This window comes from Episyrphus balteatus, chromosome 4, assembly GCF_945859705.1.
Source record: "Episyrphus balteatus chromosome 4, idEpiBalt1.1, whole genome shotgun sequence".
Lineage (NCBI taxonomy): Eukaryota > Metazoa > Arthropoda > Insecta > Diptera > Syrphidae > Episyrphus > Episyrphus balteatus.
In genome coordinates, this window is record NC_079137.1 from 55,734,041 (window position 1) to 55,755,005 (window position 20,965).

General features: G+C 29.9%; 2 protein-coding genes across 4 annotated transcripts; both read left to right on the forward strand.

Annotated features, from left to right (window-relative positions):
• The first annotated feature begins 506 nt into the window (after window positions 1-506).
• LOC129918229 (heat shock 70 kDa protein 4) lies at window positions 507-14,914 on the forward strand. Of its 2 annotated transcripts, XM_055998636.1 has the most exons (7): window positions 507-729; window positions 6,409-6,709; window positions 6,778-7,428; window positions 9,304-9,831; window positions 10,022-10,120; window positions 13,237-13,437; window positions 13,505-14,914. In XM_055998636.1, the coding sequence occupies exons 1-7, from the start codon at window positions 623-625 to the stop codon at window positions 14,102-14,104; spliced, it is 2,487 nt and encodes an 828-aa protein (XP_055854611.1). In that variant the 5' UTR covers window positions 507-622; the 3' UTR covers window positions 14,105-14,914. The 2 variants fall into 2 exon arrangements, with proteins under 2 accessions (XP_055854611.1, XP_055854612.1); XM_055998637.1 differs by lacking the exon at window positions 10,022-10,120.
• Window positions 14,915-16,291: 1,377 nt separating this feature from the next.
• Window positions 16,292-19,850, forward strand: LOC129918641 (methyltransferase-like protein 22). Of its 2 annotated transcripts, XM_055999265.1 has the most exons (5): window positions 16,292-16,472; window positions 16,548-16,648; window positions 16,728-16,838; window positions 19,148-19,501; window positions 19,553-19,850. In XM_055999265.1, exons 2-5 carry the CDS (start codon window positions 16,582-16,584, stop codon window positions 19,828-19,830), a joined length of 810 nt encoding a protein of 269 aa, XP_055855240.1. In that variant the 5' UTR covers window positions 16,292-16,472; window positions 16,548-16,581; the 3' UTR covers window positions 19,831-19,850. The 2 variants fall into 2 exon arrangements, with proteins under 2 accessions (XP_055855240.1, XP_055855239.1); XM_055999264.1 differs by having other exon boundaries at window positions 16,292-16,648.
• Window positions 19,851-20,965: the final 1,115 nt, after the last annotated feature.

Consider the following 20,965-nt stretch of genomic DNA (forward strand, 5'->3'; position numbering starts at 1 on the left):
GTGTCTTCATCATTTTCAGTTCGTTCAGTTGAAATTGAAACGCGCTCAAGAAAAGATATCACAAAAATCAAGCAAGAACGTCGAGGTCGATTTTATTCTCATCTCAATATTTTTTTCTAAAAACTTGCAAAAAAAATCTTGTAAAAAATTTTTTTATTGCATTGTTATAAAAAATAAAAATAAAAAAAAAGGTTTGCTCCCACTTTTTTCTTTAATTTAAACTATTCCGTGAAAACATTTCCATTCTTTTCCTCATTCAACCAACAAAAAAAAAAGGGAAAAACGAAAATTCTTCTATAATATAAATTTTTCCAACCTCCCCTAATTACAGAATTTATATATTTTTTTCTTCGTTTCGATTGAACATTTTTATTGTTTTAGTGTAATTTTATTTAAAAAGTGTTTTCGTGTTTCCCTTTTTTCCCATTTATTTTAAATCTATCCCAAGTTTAAGATAAGTGAAAAAGTAGTGCCACATTTTTCTAGAACTTTTTACATTTTTCCAGGCTTTCATTGAACAAAAAACAGCTTAATTACATACGGACACTTGCTCCAAAAAAAAAACAAAAGTAAAGACAAAATACTTTTTGAGAAAAGTGTATAAGTAAACGATTGCCTAATAATGTCTGTGATTGGAATCGATTTTGGTAATGAGTCGTGCTATGTTGCCGCTGCCAAAGCTGGAGGAATTGAAACTTTGGCCAATGATTACAGTTTACGTGCAACTCCGTAAGTATTTTAATTGAAATAAAAAAAATAATTTTTCATTATAATTTGTAAGAATATGTAAAAAACCTCGTGTTTGATTTAGATTAGCTTTATCTTTCTTTACACATTTATTCGCATAACCTTCCACCGCATGGGAATAATACTTAAAAGCCCTTCGTACTCATGAATTAAGTCTGTAACCGCAAAAAAAAAAAAAAAACTGATGCTCCAATGAGACAGCACGAATTTGAACTCGTTTATTCTAACTTAACCTACAAAAAAATAAAAAAGAGTTAGTCATAGTTTATAACTGAAAAAAGGCCTATGTTTTTCCCGATTCAGCTTAATTAGAGCTAAAGTTCATTTATCTCTCCACTTGACAAACACTCGAATAGAGTTTTTTGTGTCACCTTGGAGTCTAATTGGTTTTTTGAGTTAATACAAATGAAAATTCTATTGAAGGTGTGCATTTGTCAGGTCAGGCCAGGCAGGTGCCTTTACTTTAGCTTGCTTGGTTCTTGCCTGGCCTTTAGACGATGTGCTTATTGATTTTCTATTCTGCTCTTTTTTTAGTGGGCAAACATATGTTGGACGATAAGAGCTTTCTCACTCTCACCCAATGTGGTATGGTGGTGGTATGGTTTTTGTATGGCGTCGAAAAAGAAGTTTCTAGATGTTTCGATTTCATCGTCATGTTTGTTGCGTTGATTTCTTTTCTTTTTTATTTGTATTTTTTTTTTGTATGCATTATTTTCTATTTTATTCCCACGAATAATTTGTAAGGGGTTTTAATTGGATACTAGAGAGTTGATAGGCAAAAATTGTTCATAATTTACGATGAGGGTCTACCTAATTTTGTATCGTATAGCAATGGAAATTAAATATGTAGTTGCATATTAATTAATCAATCAAAATTTACTATCAGGCCATACAAAAGTATTAAAAATATAAAAATAGTTCTATTTTTGTTGAATGAAAATAAAGTTAAATAAAACAATAACAAACGGAAATCGATTATTATCTGGAAGTATCCAGACACACTATTAGAAAAAAATACATCGTAGGTAGGTAGGGTACCTGAATCGAAAAATAAAAATAACATTCATAAGTAATTAATGGAGAAATTGTTTTTATAGAACAGCAGGTAGTATAGTTGCGTGTTAGTTAGGTGATTCTTCAGTGAGGAGGATTTATTAGCTCTATCGTGAGATCCACGTGAACAAGATTCCATCTTGAAAAATTGATTTTGGTTTTTTTTTTTTTTGTAGTATTAACTGAGCACTATCTGATGGCATCCTTACTTTTATAAAACAAATTTAAGCCTTGCTGAAAAAATTATTAAATGATGTGATTTAGTACTAAGTTCTACCAACGGAGAACAAAATTTTAAAATGCGTTTTTCTCGGAATGAGTTGGAATGGACTTGTTTTTTCTGTAGACCATTCAAATATTTCGGTTGGAAAATTTTCCACCAGGATAAGGCTGTTAGAAAATGAAATAAACTTTTTGAGTTACACCTAGCAGAACATAGTCTCTGATATATCGACGATGACACAGTTAAACATGTTTTGCTTCATGCACTGGTAAATGCTGCACTTTATTAATAATGGAAACTGTTCAATAAAATCAGAATTGAACCTTTAAAAAATTATAAACAGAAATGGGTACACAACTTGAGTAGAGATTTATTTAGAATGATGATGAAAAACTGAAAAACAATGAATATCTAAAGTTCTGATTGATTGTAAAGTTGAAATTTAGATGTTATGAAAAGTACAGTGTTTTAAGGCCGATTTTCTTCACTATTACTCAACTTGGCGAACTTGAGAGTTGACATCAACTCGAAAGTTGAGACACAAGTTGAGAATTTGTTTTCTTCACTATTTTTTTCTCAACTCTCGAGTTTTAAAAACAGAAGTTGGCCAACATCAAGTTTGAAAAATATCCCTGGGATATTTGTGACAGTTAATAGAAATCTGTCAGTTTTAAATATGAAAAGCAATCGTGTATGTCATTTAAAATGAAGTTGTGCATTTTTTGTTCAAAAATTCAAATTCGTTTTTAAATTAGAAATAAAATTATATCGTTGTTTAAAATGCATTTTTCTTTGTTTTTTTTTTTGCTATAAATTAATTTTAAACATATCTCTCTTCTTGTGCTTTGTGTGTGTGCCTCTCAATAATTTTGAAATGATAGTTTTTTATCTTATCATAACTGTCTGCCTTGGAAAAATATGTTTTCATAAATTTGATTTAAAGTGCATCAATGAGCGATTTAAATAAACGTGAAAGTAAACCCCCTAATATGTGCATATGTACGTAATGTTTAAATTTTTCTTTAAAAAAAATCCTAAGAGCCATTTCATGTGTTATTTTTCAGGCAAACAAAATATTTTTTTTTTGTTTTTATCCCGATATTCAGCAATCTACTGCCGGCTCTTAGACTATAACACATAATATGAAATTGATGAAAAACTGCAGATGCATATGAAGTTTTAAAGTAAACAGAAATATGATATTGTAAAATAGCATAATAAAGAGTCATTTGGAGTACGTCGGCCCCTATTGTTGAGTCGACATGATTAATATTGTTAGTTTTATGTCAATTGTATATAAAACAAATTGAAAAAATTTAAAAAAAAACCTTGAAGTTTTAAACTAACCAAACTCATGTCAGTCTAGCCGAACCAGATGCGTGTGCATAACTTCTTCGTCATTATTTCTTCACTTTATTCAAGTTTTCTATTTTCATTGATGTAACAATTCTGTGAACCCTTCATACAGCTGCTCAGAGAAACTGAACTAGCATTTCTTGGTAGACTGATGAATTGTTTCACGCTTATCTTATGTCCGTGGACCGTGAGTCGGTCTATTCATACGTATACCGATTTATATGATGTCAGGCTGAACAAGAAGTAAAACTCCTATTATGAATAATTCAAATAACCTTCAACTCTTACTCAGCTCCTTGTTCAAAAAATAAAGCGTAAAAAAGAATTAGAGCCATATTCTTCTAGTGTCGAAATCGATATTCACACTTACATTTTTATATCTCACGAATAATTTAATAGGCATTGGTGTGGCTTTAGACGAAAATTGGTTTATATTATTCGTAGGAAAGGGTCATTTTTGTTTATACATATATAAATTTTATTGGATTGAGGAATATCAAATGCGTTGTATAACTAATCAATTTTGTTTCGTGCAGAATAAATGGAACTACGAATTATTTTTATTCTTTCTGTTTTTTTTTTTCGAAATTATAATAAACAAAAACTAAAAAATTTTATTATGTAGAAGTATTCTAGCAAAGTACCTACATAAACACAAAACATCCCTTATATTAAATATCAAGAAACAGAATAGTAAAATCAATTCATTAAAACAAACAAATGCAATTAAGAGTAGATTAATTTCGTGTACCCGATCGCAAACTGATGGTGAAAGTGCTAAGATTGAATACTTGTTCAAAAGAAGAAATTGAAAGCAATACATTCTGGAGAAGATGAAAATCATTTTAATGGACAATTAAAACTACAACACTAAAAAAATCTAAAGCACAGAAGCAATTAAAAAAAAAACTGGTTAAAATAAAGGAACGTAGGTACGTTCATATTAATATTTGATCAGTCTTAAATTTCTTAAATAATTTCAAATGTTTCGTTTAGCACCTAATGATAATTCCTTCAGTTTTCTTTCTTTCTTTTGGTTTTGCAACTTTAACTACCTGAATTATGAGAATTCTTCGAAAAAGGAATGAAACACCTATAAAATTTTAAGTGCCATTTTTAAAAATATTTTTTTTTTTTAATTTTCCTGTAATCGCGAAGCATTAATTAAACTGTTTTGGCTCTAAATAAATATTTAATTTGAGTTCAATGGCTTAAATTGAATTTATTTTGTGTGATACTCATAAAAACTGTTGCATTAAGGTTTATCCAATTGTGCAATGATTTATTCTTTGTATATTTACTTGTTTTTATAACAAATGTATTATTGCATTAAAATTTTCATGAGATCTGTCGCAGTAAAATTAAATAAATAAATTTTGTGGCATGAAAAGCCAACATGACTAACAACCCTCAACCATTCTTGATTGCGTTGCGAGCGCCTCATCACGATTCGTATCAAGGGTAGATTAGCTAACATAAGCCTGATTTGCAAGCTCCCACGGAAGAAAAAGACGATACCACCAAAAATTGTTGCTACAAGCTCCTCGAAAAAACATACGAGCAAATCCCAAGCTATGAAATGGAAATTGTATTGAATGATTCTAATGCCAAGCTAGAAATAGAAAACTACTTTCGACGCACAATCGAAAAGCATAGCTTGCAAGACAACACGTCCTATAAAGGGATTCAGGCTAGTCGACTTTTCTGTGGGGCAAAACGTCGTCATAGCGTTTTCCGGCTCTCAACATCTAAAAATCTTCAGGTCAACCAACAGTCAACGAGATTGACCATGTTGCGATTAGATTTACACTAGACATCCCTCAAGTATTGTGGACGAGCGAAAGTTCCGAGGGGCCAACATTGACATTGTAACATTGTAGTTGACACATTATAAATTATTTCAAAAATTGCTTAAAAGCTGAAAAGCTATTAAATGTTAAATCTTCGTGTTGTACTTTTCCTTCCATAATGACGGTTGCAAATAAAGCGCTTTAAATTGAAAACCTTGAAACGTATGAATGCGAACTTAAATCATATTAATTTAATTAAATTATTTTTATTGAAATTAATTACATTCAAGATACTTTAATGTGGGCATCAGAAGCATAATTTGTAATGATTTGTTTCCATTTTCATTCTAAGTAAACACCAAACAAAAATTAAAGCAAGTTATTTATTTGATTGAAAAAGTAAGTAAATCAAGTAACTAATCTTCTCTCGATTCAAAGCAAAAAAAAAAAAAAATCATTTCATGCCGACTATCGCTATATGTTAAATTATTATTTTTTCTTATTAATGACTCATTAAAAAATTAGTGAAAGATCTGTGTATGATCACTTCAAAAAAAATCGGCAAATAAAATAATAATAAATAAGACTATAAATAAATTTTTATATTTTTGTAAAGATGTACATATAGATTTTCTATAGGTAGAACTACGTTGTTAATAAAAATTTTGTTAATTTTAGAAAATCAAAATGTGTAGGTGGTTTGTGATTAACAAAAAAAATTATTGTCGGTTTCCATTATTGCCGCCAAAGTAAAATGTACATTATTTATGCTATTTTTATATCATATTTTGATTGATTTCTATCAAATTGTGCAACTATGTGCTTTTCTATTTCGTGTGCCTTTCAATGATTTCATAAAGTGTTTCTCTCAAATTGAAATAAAATTTGATTGTTTTTTGTTAAAAAAATCTTTTTAATAAAATCACTTTACCCACACCAAATTTGGAATTTGGTTTAGTTACTTTCATACTTCACACAAAAACAAGAAGCAATGACGTAATTTTTGTATTTTGCCGGTAATAGCATCACCAAACCAACACCACCTGTAGTAGGTTGTTTAACAATGCCTATCTTTGGTAACAATGTTTTTGATATAATTATATTGCTTGCAAAGGAGTAAGCCATATGGTAGAGCGAAGGGTAGACGTGTCATTGTAGTGTTTTATAAATTAAAAACTATTTTGTTAATCGATTCATGATTTTTAATTAAATATTCATTTGTTTTTCTTTTGCTTATAGATCATGCGTTGCATTCGATGGAAAGAAACGCATTATTGGTGTTGCAGCAAAAAATCAACAAGTAACAAATATGAAGAATACAGTTAGTGGATTTAAGCGTTTATTGGGGCGTAAATTTAACGATCCACATGTACAACGTGAACTTACTTCCATTCCATATAAAGTAGAACAACGACCAGATGGCGGCATTGGCGTTCGTGTCAATTATCTTGACCAGGATCAACTTTTCTCGCCCGAGCAATTAACTGCAATGCTTTTTACAAAGCTAAAAGAAACATCCATTAGTGCATTGCAAGCTCAGGTTAGTTAGTCTTTATAATGTCTTTCATATTTTTAATCAAAAATATATTCCCTTTTTGTTTTTTTAAGGTGAACGATTGTGTAATAGCTTGCCCTATTTATTATACAAACGCGGAGCGTAAGGCATTGCTAGATGCAGCTAGCATTGCCGGTCTCAATGTGCTACGTTTGATGAACGAAACAACAGCCACAGCCCTATCATACGGTTTTTATAAACAAGATCTCCCCGAAGATAAGCCACGCAATGTTGTGTTCGTCGATTGTGGTCACTCAGCACTGCAGGTCAGTGTTTGTGCATTTACTAAGGGCAAACTAAAGATGCTCGCTAGTACATGGGAACAAATTGGTGGACGAGATTTTGATTATGTCCTTGCCGATCATTTTGCTCTCGAATTCCAAGAGAAATACAAACTTAATGCTAAAACAAATGCCAGAGCATATTTACGTCTGGTGACAGAAATTGAAAAAATGAAAAAGCAAATGTCTGCAAACAGCACCAAACTGCCATTGAACATCGAATGTTTTATGAATGATGTTGATGTTCATTCGAGCATGCAACGATCAACAATGGAAGAATTGTGCGCTCATTTGTTTGAGCGTGTTGATGTGACATTGAGAAGATGTCTGCAAGAATCGAAATTATCACCCGATGAAATTCATTCGGTGGAAATTGTTGGTGGAAGTTCACGTATTCCATCGATTAAGGCTTTGATTGAACAGGTAATTAATATACAGTGATTGACAAAAGTTTAAGTACGATTATTTTGTAGTTTGGAGACTTTGAAACAATGAAAAACAAAATTAATGATGCAGTTACATTTCTAATATCTATTGTATTTGTGCAACACAAAAAAAAAAAACTTCATTTTTAAAGGAGCTTCAACATTTATTGTGAAAAACTAAAAAAAAACACTGCCAAAATTCTACAAACGACATGTGCATTTGGGTGGGTCAAAAAAATAGAAAATTTTTTTTTTGTTTTTATACTCCGAAAAATCAATTGCTAGATATCTCTAAAATATCTCTAAATATACCAAATAACCATTTTTACACCAATCTCATATTAAAAAAATCATTTTTTTATTAATCGACTTTTTCGCAAATTTCTTTACATATTCTTTAAGAAAATTGAACGCTCTACAAAAAAGGTTTTGCTACTTTTTTCATTAATCTAACCATTAGAAAATTATTCGAGGTCAAAGTTAAGGGGAGGCTACCCTGGAAGACCGAAAAATGCACTTTTTTGTTTTTAATTAATAAATCCAAAGCTGTGGGACGGAATATATTTATTTTTTAAATTAATATCATAAAGGACTTCAAGAATGACATGGTAAAATTTTGTTTGAAAATATCGATAAATCGTCGGCGTAAAGCAAAATTGTTCTAAGTCCTTAAGAAATCCTATGTACTTAGAAAAATTTTGCTTTACGCCGACGCCGACGAAATGGCGCCGTTATAATGGTCGCCACGGAGAGCCTACACACGAAACGAGAGGTCCTTGTCCCATACAAAATCAAGTTATATTTAAGTAGTGTGAATACAATGTAGCGTAGCCGTTTTCTTTTTGGACCTTAAAAAAAATTATGGTTAACCCCTTAAACTTTTTTTTTTATTTTATACCAACATTTTTCAAGCAAAAACATTAATAAAAACAAAACTAATCAAGCTATCAAAAAGATCCTACTCTACATTGTAGATACAGTCGACTCTTTCTAAGTCGAATTTCCCTATAAGTCCAACTTTTTCAGCATTTTTAGTGAACAATTTTGAAGAAAAACATTAAATAAATCCCTCTAACTCGAAACGATTTTCGAATCCTGTGAAAGTCAACCGATATTAGTGGGTCAATCTTCCTTTCCAAAAATGCCCGTAACATGGCCAGTTTTGAATGTTTCGATACGCAATAGGCGTATCAATTAAGAGGATTTAAAAAAAATTAACAATAAAAAAAATTTTAGAGTAGACAGGCCCCTTAAAAAAAATTATAAAAGCATTTTTATTTTTTCAAAATTTTCTAATTCACTGAAAAGTCAAAAAGTCTTTGTTAACTTCCTTTAAAATAAAGCTGACATCTCTGCGATTTAACTTTTTGGGACCAGCAGCTTGTTTTCAACTGTGCCATTGTTTTCAAAGTTATTAAAGATGGTTGGAACTGTAGACTTCCTTTGCTATTTCGCCAAAAGATTTGCATTCATTTCTGTGGTTGACAACCAAATTTCGAACATCAATTGAATTGTTTTAACTGTTTAAATTTCAACTGAACATTGCTATTTAGAGAAAAAAAGAAAACAAAAAAAAAAAAATTTCCCGTCAGCATTCAGCAAGAAAAAAAAGTGCATGCTTTTTAATCTTTTTAAGGTATATGTAGTTTTAAAAAGATTCCATCATATGAACTTTATGAGTATCCAAAGTAAGCAAAGTAATAACAAGAATACAATCGAACAAAAAGATTGCATCATTGTTTTAATATAAAACGCTTTTGATATTGCAGAATGGTAAAAATAAGTTATCGTACGTAGACTTTTATCGGTCACTATAAATGGTTATTTTTTATAGAAAAAACAAAATTAATACTTTTTTGTATTTTGATCATAGACATTTGGTAAACCAGTTTGTACAACATTGAATCAAGATGAATCTGTTTCACGTGGAGCTGCACTTCAATGTGCTATTATGTCTCCAGCTGTGCGTGTACGAGAATTCGGTGTAACCGACATCCAAAACTATGCCGTTAAGGTAATTTGGGAGCCAGAAGGTTCTCTTACCGGCGGAGAAATTGAAGTATTCCCCGCCTTCCATGCTGCACCTTTCAGTCGAATGCTAACACTTAACCGAAAGGAACCATTCAACATGACTATTCAATATGCCCAACCCGTCCCATATCCCGATTCAATTATCGGCAAATGGTTAATTAAGGATGTGAAACCCAATGAAAAGGGAGAATTACAAGAAGTCAAAGTTAAGGTGCGCATCAATCATCATGGTATTGTGTTGATTTCAAGTGCATCTTTGGTTGACAAAAAAGAAGTTGATGATTCTCAAGCCGCCGATGAACAACAAGCTGGAGACCAAGCACAACCTCCAACTTCGGCTACTGGTGAGCCAATGGATCTCTCTCATGAGGTAAGTTTTTTCAGTACTTTTTGATTGTCATTAAAAATATTCTTTACTTTTTTTTTAAATATAATTTTGAATGCTTTATTTAAAAAAAAAGCTTTTGTGATAAAACAAATTATCTTTAAATTGATGAGGCAAATAACTGAGAACAATATTATTATGTATACAATTGTGTGTTATTGTCATTGTTGTGTAGGAATATTATGAAAATGATGATGGTAGTAGAGATTCGCCAACAGCCTCATCACCAGGAGGACAAGGGTGGGCCCAGCGGGTCAAGGGATGGTTTAGCTCGGTACGTTTGCATAGATAAAAAAAATTAAAAAAATAAAACAAAGATGCAGAAAAACGCAAGTGAATGAAATTAACTAAATTTTGCCATCTTATATTTGTTTGTAGAGTATCTTTTTTTTATTTGTTTTAACTTTTAAATAAAATTATCCAAGTAACAATATCAATTTGAAATAAAAAAAGCTTTAGTGTGATAAGAAAAAAAAAAATAAGAGAGCAAAACGATCGATCGATTTCTTATCTTGTATTTTTCTGACATAATTATTTTTGTGTTTATTTTCCTTCCCTGTGAAAAATTTTTCTCGAACAAAGAAACTTGAAGTTTTCTTTTTTTAAGTTTTTGATTTTTTTTTAATAAATAACTTAATGTTAATCGAATTGGATTGTTTGGATTGTTTTTTTTTTTAATGCATTTTGAATAAAAAAATGAAAATTAAACACAGAAAAAGGAAAAAAAAAGAAGACCGCTCATGTGCCTACCCTGTGTGCTCCACAAAAGTTATACAAAATTGTGTTTTCATATTCAGAAAAAAAAAAAAATGTCTTGCTTACAATAACAACTATACGAATGCCAAATATTTAATTATTCAATATTACAAAACAAAAAAAGTTAGACGAATGTATAGTTTTTCTATAGCCTCATGTTTTTGTTTGTTTCTTCTTTCTTTTGTTTTACTTTAACCCTTTTTTTTACACCTTGTTGTTGGCTTTATGTTCATATATAAAATAAATATAAAGCTTATTTATGAGGCAATACTTTTTTTTTATGATTTAAAAACAACAAAAATGTTTCAATACAAACATTACAATATGCCTATTTTGTTAATTAATCTTATTTATTTATTGAAAACGAAAAAATGGTGTGCTTTTTTTATGTCAGCAAAATGTGGAAACTTCCTAATTGGTGAAGGGCTGATTGGCATTTTCAGTGAATTAATAAATTTACTTTTTAAGGAACAGTTTTTGTTTTTTTTTTTTTTTGTTTCTTTTGTTTAAGTGGATCCATTTGGGGTGGGTATTTCGGAGCTGGATTCTTTTTAAAAATATCTATTTCTATTTTAAATATTTATTATTTGTTGCTTCTTTGTGTAATAGTTATTTTGAAATTACAATACAAACTTTTTGGGTTGAGGAATTAGTAAAGCATTCAAATAAACACAATTTACAGTATTGAAAGGGTTTCTATTTTTTTATGTATTCGCCAACTAATAAACGCTGCCGACCAAAAAGGGAGTATTTGGGGTTTGTGTGCTTATAATTATATCATAGCAAATAATATTAAAGTAAAAACTACAGTATGTCGTGAGTTCTACTTACGAAAATGAATTAACCAAGCTTACTATTTTCAAATGCTCTGCCAGGACTCGGTTCATAAAGATTTTAACGTTATACATACATACATATATCTCCTTTATTAAACACACAAACTTCAACTTAAGATGTCTCGGGCTATAAAAGAGATGCCAGGAAGATTTAAATTTGCATTGTTATTTCACTTTCTCTGCGCCGACAGACCATTTAGCTTATTTCGTTACACAATATTCTATTAGAAAGAAAGCAAAATTGTACAAAATTTAAAAGCATTATATGTATAGGTTTTGAATTTCATCATTAAAAATTTTGTTTCTGATTTTAAACACAGTGAAACAAGCATTAATGGTTTAAACGGGTATCAGCATGACGATAATAAGATGTAGAATATTATTAGTCAAACAATTAATGATTTTGATTTAAACTTTACATAAAATACAATTTTATCATTCTACTCACTAAAATAGATTTCAATGATTTGCGTTTCCAAATTTGGAACTCGAATCGTTTCACTGAAATTGTTCTTATCTCTTAGTTTAAGTTTCACTGAGAAACTCTTACGATTATATTATTCACTCTGGATTTAGTTTGGGTTAAAGTTAATTTTAAATCCAATCGCTCAAATCCGAATTTCATAAATCTAAAGATTAAATTTAAAAATTATGTGATTAAGCTTTTTAGATTTTTTCCGAAAAAAAAAATATTTCTTAAAATTTATAATACTCACCACGATTTTTTTTCTCGCAAAACAATGTGCATCCCATTGTTTTTGCGGAAAAAAACTTGCAACTGTCATAACTGTCAACTGGTGAATAATATGGCCATTAACTTCTACCTGCAGTTGTTTAATTTTCCAATGATAGCTAAACTGACTTGTTAAAAAAGTGCACACTGAGTGCATAATGAAAAATATTCTTTTGTTCATACACTTTGTGTTGAGTTTATACCCCTTTTGCTTTTAGTCCGCGGTATGTTACATATATGTATGTAAAATTTGTAAGCTTTGTTTCAAGCCAAAGACATTTTTAAGTCCCTTCAAATAAGGTAAAATTTGTGTTCGTGAGCATTACAGTAACAGAGAAATAGCTTCTTGACAGAATTGTAGAGCTGCAAACCTCTCGGTCAAAAGTTGGCGCACGGAAGAATGGACTGTATCACGAAACCTACTTTTTTAACTTCTCAATCATCATATTTGTTTATGATTGTCACTTATTAATTAAAATTTCATAAACGAATCGAAGTGGTATCAAATGGAATTTGTGTTTTTCAAGTTGGCTTCGAACATGTTCTTTTTTTAAGAGAAAAGCATTATTCTTGCTTCTTTTTGTAGTTATTAATGAAAACTTTTCATTTAATTTTAACCCTCTGTCGGCACACAAGTGTGGCTTGACAAAATTAAAAAAAGGTGTTCGCAAAACATTATTATTATAATGGTGACAATAGACGTGTTTTATTGGTACCCAGTATTTTACTGAGTAATCATTTTATGCGCTAAACAACAAGAAGCGATCACTTTTATTTATTTAAATAATCCTTTATTATTGAAATTGCGTGTTTAATTAAGTGAAAATCAAACAAAAAGTATGTAAAAATTGTAATACAATTTCACACAGAAGCAGCAAATTTTTATATTTCTTGTTAATTTTACGAATTTATTTGTCTACCCTGTTTTAATTTGTATATTCATTGTTAATTTACATTTGTGCAATAGTTTTCACATAATCATTTTGTAAAACATAAAAACGAACATATTTTTTTTTCTTTATTTATAAAATTTATATAACAAAATAAAAATATTAATTATTTTAGGGTAACGATAAGAAAAAGAAGTCCAATAAATTAATTGAACTCTCAATGGATGTTAAGACACACGGTTATTCTCAAGCTGATTTGACCAATTATATACAACAAGAGACTAGAATGATTGCCAATGACGCAAAGGAAACAGAACGCGTTGATGCTCGTAATGCACTTGAAGAGTTCGTTTATGATATGCGAAATAAATTACAGGTAAGAACAAAATTCTTGGTAATCAAATAGGCAAATCAAATTATAATACAAAATTTTTTCTTTCAAGGGAGGACCACTCGAACGTTATGTTGCTGAATCAGATCGTGAGGCTATTTGCAAACAACTGAACGATTTGGAAAACTGGCTGTATGAAGATGGTGAAGTCTGCGATCGCGAGACTTATCAAGCCAAGTTAAACAACTTGCATAGCCAGACAGATCCTATCAAGGAACGTTGTCAAAACTACGACAACGCCCCACATGCCTTCGATGAGCTAAGGAAAACCATTGACTACGCTCGTGCCGCAGTCAATGAATTCCGATCAGGATCCACGAAATACGATCATCTAACTGAAACCGAATTCATCAATATCTCCGAAGCAGCCGACAAGGCGGAGAAGTGGTTGCAAAATGCTCTATCCAAATTCACCACAACACCACGCACCTCCGACAGTCCTGTCAAAGTAAGCGAAATCCGCCACGAATCGCACAGCCTGAGCGCATGCCTTAACTCTGTCGTCAACCGCCCAAAACCAAAACCACCAACACCAACAACCAAGACGACCGAGCAGTCGCATCATCAAAATGGTGAATCCAACCAAGATAAAAAGGATGACTCTAAAACAAATAGTAGTATTCCAGAGGATTCAACGATGGACGTTGAATAAAAAACGAAGAAGAAGCAAACATTAAACTAAATTAAATTCTCTGTTATAATTACAAAAACAAAAAAAAAAATATATATATTAAAATATATGTATAATTATTTCCTATCATTAAAGAAAAAAAATCTTTTTTCGGTTTTTAGTTTAACACAATATTAGTGAAGAAAACAAAATAAAATAAAAAAAAACGCTGCAATTCAATAAATCTATAATTACAATAAATACAGCAGACTAAGTTTATACGAAAACACAATTATTATAAACAAATAATAAAAATATTTAAGAAACATTTTTCAATGTGCAAACAAAAATAAAAGATGAAATTAAGCATAAATTTACTGAAAAGCAGCAACAATTAACATTCAAACAAACACACATGAAATTTTTAATTAAATACATACATAATGTACTATCCACACCTACAGAGACACCCTAATGACAAAAATGCATTAAAACTCATAAATTATGTTTTTTTTTTAATTTTTGTCTTTTATAATAACATTTGATAAGTAAGTTCAAACAAAAAAAAATATTATTTAATTTATTGAAATTCTTTAATTTTGGCAGTTATTATAAAAAAAAAATAGCAAACGGGAGGAGATGTTGCTTACTAAATATTCCTTTTAATAGAAAAAAAAAAAAAACACTATGCTTAAGCAAATTTCCAACTCTCTCAATAAAAAAAAAAAAAACAAACAAAATGTAACAGGCTTTACATCTCTTTACAATTAATTAATTTCGAATTATCATTGATTTAAATTTATTGCATTTGTCAAAATAACGAAATAGATGAAGAATAAAAAAAAAAAACAATAACACTATAAAAGTGAGAATAGTAAGCTTTCATTTGTAAAACCAGAGAAAAATTATTGTAATATTTAATGTTTTTTGGCGAAAATAAAGTAAATCGACGGAATGAATTCTTAATGTTAATAAATTGTAGTTTTTGTTGTCAAGATGATTTCAAGTGAGATGCAATTCAATTAGACGCTAAAAGATCTAGAGAAAACAGATTTGTTGATAAAAATTTTTTTCATTATCCTCAACTAAATTGTCTACTCATGAGTAGACTATATTAGAGAACATTGCTTTTCCTTTAACCAGCGGCCAAGCAGTACGTTAGCAACAATATCCACGTTCCATTCAAGGTGGTAGTTTACTCATGAGTAGATCTATTAGTTCTACAATTAACACATGATCTTCTACTAGAGGAGATAGAAATGTGTAGATGTTGTACAAGATTTCTACTCACGAGTAAACTACTACCTCCAATGGAACGGGCTATTATCTCAATTGTTAAACGATAAAATGTATCATTTTAGAAGTTGAGCCAACGTGTGGGTGTGCGGGTAAGTTTATCTGGAAGAAAATCATCCCTTTCTTTTTGAGTTCACGTGAGCAAGATTCCACCCGGGAAAAATTGAATTTCACTTTTCCCCTATTGTGAGTTCCGGGCGAAAAGTTGTTAACGTCCCGAAAATCAAATTTTTGAAAACGCATTGAATTGATTTTTTTTGAAATTTTAGTTTTAGATATTGATTAATAATTTCTACAAAATGGCATACCAATTTTATTTTTGATTTTTTTTTTTTTTCAAAAAATTATTTAAAAAAAAGTAAGTTTTTTTGAAAAAACCGCTCTAACGATTTAGAATTTTTTTTTTAATGCATCTTAATAAAAAATCAAACTACATACTTGTTTTGAAGCACAATTTGTTTTCAGAAGTTGTTTTTTTTTTTTACTTTTGAAAAACTATTTTTTTCTTTTTTTCATATAAATTTTCAAAATTTCTATTTAAAAATTCTTAAACATTTTAGCAACTTTAACCCTTAGAGCAGGTTCACGTTCGTGCGACCCAGTCGTGCATTTTATTTCCCCCGGAATTTATTTTGCGATTGTTAATTTCTCGGAATTTATTTCCAGGTAACAAAAATCGGTACAAAAACAAGTGGCTCACTTAAAGCCCAAATTATTTCCCTCAAAAACGAATTTTATGCTTGATTTTTTTAAAATGTTTTCCAATAAATTGAAGTTCCCATGCACAGCCTGCCTTATTTTCCACCATTATTCATGGTGGATTCCAATTCCCGTTTTGTTCTTTATCTGTCATCCAAAATTCCACCACCTGTTTGTTTACTCACAGCTGTTATCAATAAACAGCTGAGAGCTCATTTGTTTTGGTATATATGCGAATACGGCGACCGAGCGGAAGTTAGCTTGGTCTTGCCACCTATTAATAAATAATTTAAAGCCTCGCAATATTGTTTACCAATAAAAAAAAAAACATTCATTTCTGGCACACAACCAATTCATTAAATAGCAATATAATAATGATGAAAATCTTTTAGGTAGAGAACAATTGAGAATTGAGGTATTTATTCTTAAACGTTCACCAAAGTAGGTATACCGCAGAAATTACATAGGTACATATATTCTTTTTGATTAGAACCAAAAAGTATTGTTAACAAATCAATTAAAAAATGTACGAAGTCTCATCAGAAATCTATAGTGAAATAGATTTGCAACAAACAAAATGTGAAGACGGAAGTTAGTATTTAAACACTAAAGAAAATATGCAAATACATGTTATATAACAAGAGTAATCCACTACTTGTCCTTTTTACAGGGCTTATATCCAAATTTCAGTTCGAATATCCAGCTGAAGATGCAAGTTCTTCAACTGATAAGGACGGAGACATCGAAGTTGCAAGGAAGAAACTAGGAACTATCGAAATTGGTAAGTAAAAAACCATATCGAACGACATAAATTAATTGTTTGTATTTTGCTAACTTTAAATTTTCATGATGTTGGAAACCTTGCTTAGTTTCAAACTTAAATGAATTCGTGCTACGAAAACAAATATTTTCGAGAAAACCATTCGTGGTTGTGTTTTTTTTTCACATCATAATGATGAGGTAATCTTGAAAGGATGCACTTGTTGATGGGAGCCTTTTGAGTTTGGTACTGTTATGCCCACATTACCTTACCACACCTAATCCACTGTACCTACTGCATACCAATTATGCAGAATGGCAGTTGTATGTCACACTTATGGCGTTTTTAATTGGCAATCTGGAAGCAAAAAAAAGCAATCTGAAAGCGTTCAATTGGGCAAAACTGACAGTTCTGATTCTGAAAAAAAGAGAATTTCTCTTCTGGGGTCGAATTACGGCATACGTTCGTTATCGTATGGTTGCTATGTGTCCCTATCTTTTTCTACTAATTAAATAGAGACACAAATATTAAAAACGTTAACGAATGATCGTAATCGTATGCTGTAATTCGAGCCCTGGTTTTAAAAACAGAATCAGAAGCAGAATCACTCACACATTCATAGTTTTAAATGTGAGATGTCACACTTGACCAAAAACAAAAACAAATGAAATTTGGCGCAAATACACATATATGTATGTGACACATTTCAAATTCAACCAATACATTTACACCAAACTTCAGATTCTTCGGAATAAAAAAAAACTGTTCAATTGGGATTCCAGATCGAAGAACAATTCCGGATTGCCAATTAAAAACGCCATTAACGTGATACAACGCTCAGTGGTTCAAGCCAACTTTCAGAATGCAACTCAGTAGGTCAAAGCTGAGTATTGCATTTTAGAAGTTCTTAAAGAAGTTTCAGATTGGTCTATAGAACTCAAGACAGTCTAATTATAACAAAGAAAACGGTTGTTTTATTATAACGTCGTAAAAGCACATTAACATTGGCGCAGCCGGTAGACTCTCCTAGAGTCCTGAAGTGTAAGAAAAAGTGCATTTATTATTTTAGCAGCCATAGAATACAAAGCATAAAACTTCCTGAAGCTGTCAATTAAACTGCAGCGTTTGGGTTTTAAATGGTCTCAAACCCAAACGCATCTGTTGGATCGCCTCATACAATTGAAGTTTATGCTTCAATAACTTTTTCAAAAGATCTTAAAGTTTGGAGTATGTACCTACATGTACAATACATATGAAATACCCAAGGAATTTAAAAAAAAAACTTAAGATCGCACCTATTCGTTAAATTATTTGTTTTTCAAAACTGCAAGAATATTTAATACACTGCCGGATAAGCTCACCCTGTTAAGAACTATTAAAAAAACTATGGATACATTATAAGTTTTACAATAATTTTTGTGTGTGTGCACTTTCACTTTAAGATCGTAGAATGTAGTCAGCACCTTCAACAGTAAAAAAAACCACACCACCTACAGAAAGAAGATTCATGAAACGGTTGGCGTCCAATTCTTACTTGTTATTCAAAAACATCTTCGTCTAGAAGTACTGCGAATTTTTTAATGTTAAAATGACGTCGTAATTGTGGATTATCATAAGTTCATTTTATTTTTTCCACCGGCGACCAGCGGCAAGTCGCCAAACCCAAAATTCTTCATAAAATAGAAGTGATGTAAGTAGATAGGATTTTTTTGATTTATTGATTTTCAAAAAAATAGCATTGGTCCCCGTGAAATATTTATAACTCCAGCCTATGAACTTGGTGGTAACACACACAAGCTGTTGTAGTTCATTCAAAACCTTGGGAATAGCATTAGTTTGGAAAAAAAAGTTTTTTTTTTCAAAAAGGAAAGTCGCTGAAAAAAGCCAATAAAAAAATGACCAAGAAAAAATTATAAGTTATTATTACCTTAACTAAACTAAAAAAGGCATGAAACTCTAAAATAAAAAAGGGATATTTTTTTATAGGAAACTTTGATGGGAATTAAAATTAAAACTATATTGAAGAAATATGGAAATAATTCAATGCAATTCAGATAGCATAAACTCGATTTTAAATGTAGCTTAAACAGTGTCTATGAATATGACCTATTATGATTAATTTTATTGGTTGCTCGGTGAAAAAACAAAAATATTGAATTGAACAAATTTATAGAATATATGTACTTCTTTTTCAATTGCACTGTTTCGTGTAATTGTTTTTTTTTTTTTGTTTTTTTATTTTTCTTTATGTTTTTATCATTAATAATTTAATTTGTGTAAAGCTTGTTTTTATGAAATAAAATTATATTTAAATTTACTTACTTTTACAGAACACTCTGGTTCTACAATATTGCAATTAGTTGGATTGCAAGTTTGGCGGGGCGCATTGCTATTAGCTGATTTCTTTTTCCATAATCGTCATCATTTTGCCGACAAACATATCCTTGAACTTGGTGCTGGTGTTGGTTTAACAAGCATAGCAGCAGGGATATTTTGCAAAAATGTTATTTGTACAGATGTAGATATTGGTGGAATTCTTCAACTAATTCGCAAAAATGTTGATCGTAATCGTAAATTTCTTAAAAACAATATAAAAGTTATGGAATTTGATTTTAAATCACCGGAATATTTGCCTGAATTAGCAGATGCAATTGAAGCAAGTGATGTAATTGTAGCGGCTGATGGTTTGTAGTTTTTAATAATTTTATTTTTGTAAAATAATATTTTCTTTGCAGTTATTTATGATGATGATTTAACTGAATGTTTCATTCGAGTTATAGATCGTATTCTTTCAAATGGAGCTCCTCGAAATAAATCAATTTATATAGCTTTGGAGAAACGTTTTGTATTCACATTAGATGATCTAGAAACATGTGCTCCGTGTTATGAACATTTTCTAAAAATCATTCATCCCAAACCATGGCGTATTGAGTACATTCCTATTGATTTTCCACAGTATTTTAAATATGAAAGAAGCAAACATCTTATACTTTTTAAAGTTACAAATAAATAAATAAATAATAAATAACAACATTTTGATCTTTATTTTTGTAATTATATTTATATTTGGGTATAGAATTATACAAAACACGGACATCAAAAACCCGTACAAAAAAATCCTTTGTATTTTTTTTTTATTTTCAATTGAATGTTTGTAAGTTCGTTTTGTGTTTTTTTTATATATTTGTTCTGTTTGGTTAACTATTTTCGGGTATAAATTGTAATATTGTTTATTTATAAAGTATTACATAAAAAGCGACAACATTACATACATATTTATTATTATTATTATTGAATACATTATATTCAGTCCACAAGTATAAGTTGAGGAGAATAGATTTATCTAAACCCCATAGTTTCAGCAAACAATTGATTCGTTATTTTTCTTTACTCGTAGGTTTATCGCTAAAATTATTTCTGTTTTAGTATTTTTTTTAAGTGAACTATATTTTTATTATAATAATTTTTACTTTGATTTTTTCGATTAATATTAAAAGAAAAATTTTACAACTATATTTTTTGTTTGAATTGTTAGAAAATGTTTTAAAAAGTTTGTTGTTTTTTGTTTTTGTTTTGGCATTCTTCTATTTGCGTTTCAAATGAAACCTTTGAGGTTGCTTTACTTGTAGTTACATCAATACGAGTACAATACCATGTTTTACATGTTTTTTTAAATATAATTAAATGGAAATATAGTTGACATGAGTTGAGTATATTATTTTGTTATAATTATAGTAATTATAAACTTTAATTACTTGATATAGAATCAAAAAATATGTTTGCATATTCTTTTTAATTTTTCAGAATTTTAGATAAAAAACTGGGAATTGTTTTATTTTACTTATTTAATTTAATTTAAAAAAAAGACATTATAAGGAAAAAAAGTTTTTGTTTTTGGGACATTAAAATTCTCCAGACAAACAGATATTTTTTTCTTATGAAAGGACTATTTTTTTAATTAATTTTTATATTTTTATTTAAAATAATGTCGTTAAAAGCCGACTTTAAATTTAATAGAAGGTGAATAAATTAGAGCTTAATTTTTAAAATTTGTTGATAGATTAAATGCGTTTTAGTTTTGCAAACTTGTACATTTATTTTGAAAACGGCATTAATAGACAAAATTTTGAAATAATAAAACAGTGTTC

What these genes read in the sequence shown, in the direction of transcription:
- LOC129918229 (XM_055998636.1), top strand. Translation starts at nt 623, where the DNA reads ATGTCTGTGATTGGAATCGATTTTGGTAATGAGTCGTGCTATGTTGCC. An exon ending in TACAGTTTACGTGCAACTCC is followed by an intron (nt 730 to 6,408) that starts GTAAGTATTTTA and finishes TTTTGCTTATAG; the next exon opens with ATCATGCGTTGCATTCGATG. An exon ending in TCAAGGGATGGTTTAGCTCG is followed by an intron (nt 10,121 to 13,236) that starts GTACGTTTGCAT and finishes TAATTATTTTAG; the next exon opens with GGTAACGATAAGAAAAAGAA.
- LOC129918641 (XM_055999264.1), top strand. Translation starts at nt 16,582, where the DNA reads ATGTACGAAGTCTCATCAGAAATCTATAGTGAAATAGATTTGCAACAA. An exon ending in ACTAGGAACTATCGAAATTG is followed by an intron (nt 16,839 to 19,147) that starts GTAAGTAAAAAA and finishes TTACTTTTACAG; the next exon opens with AACACTCTGGTTCTACAATA. An exon ending in TGTAATTGTAGCGGCTGATG is followed by an intron (nt 19,502 to 19,552) that starts GTTTGTAGTTTT and finishes TTTTCTTTGCAG; the next exon opens with TTATTTATGATGATGATTTA.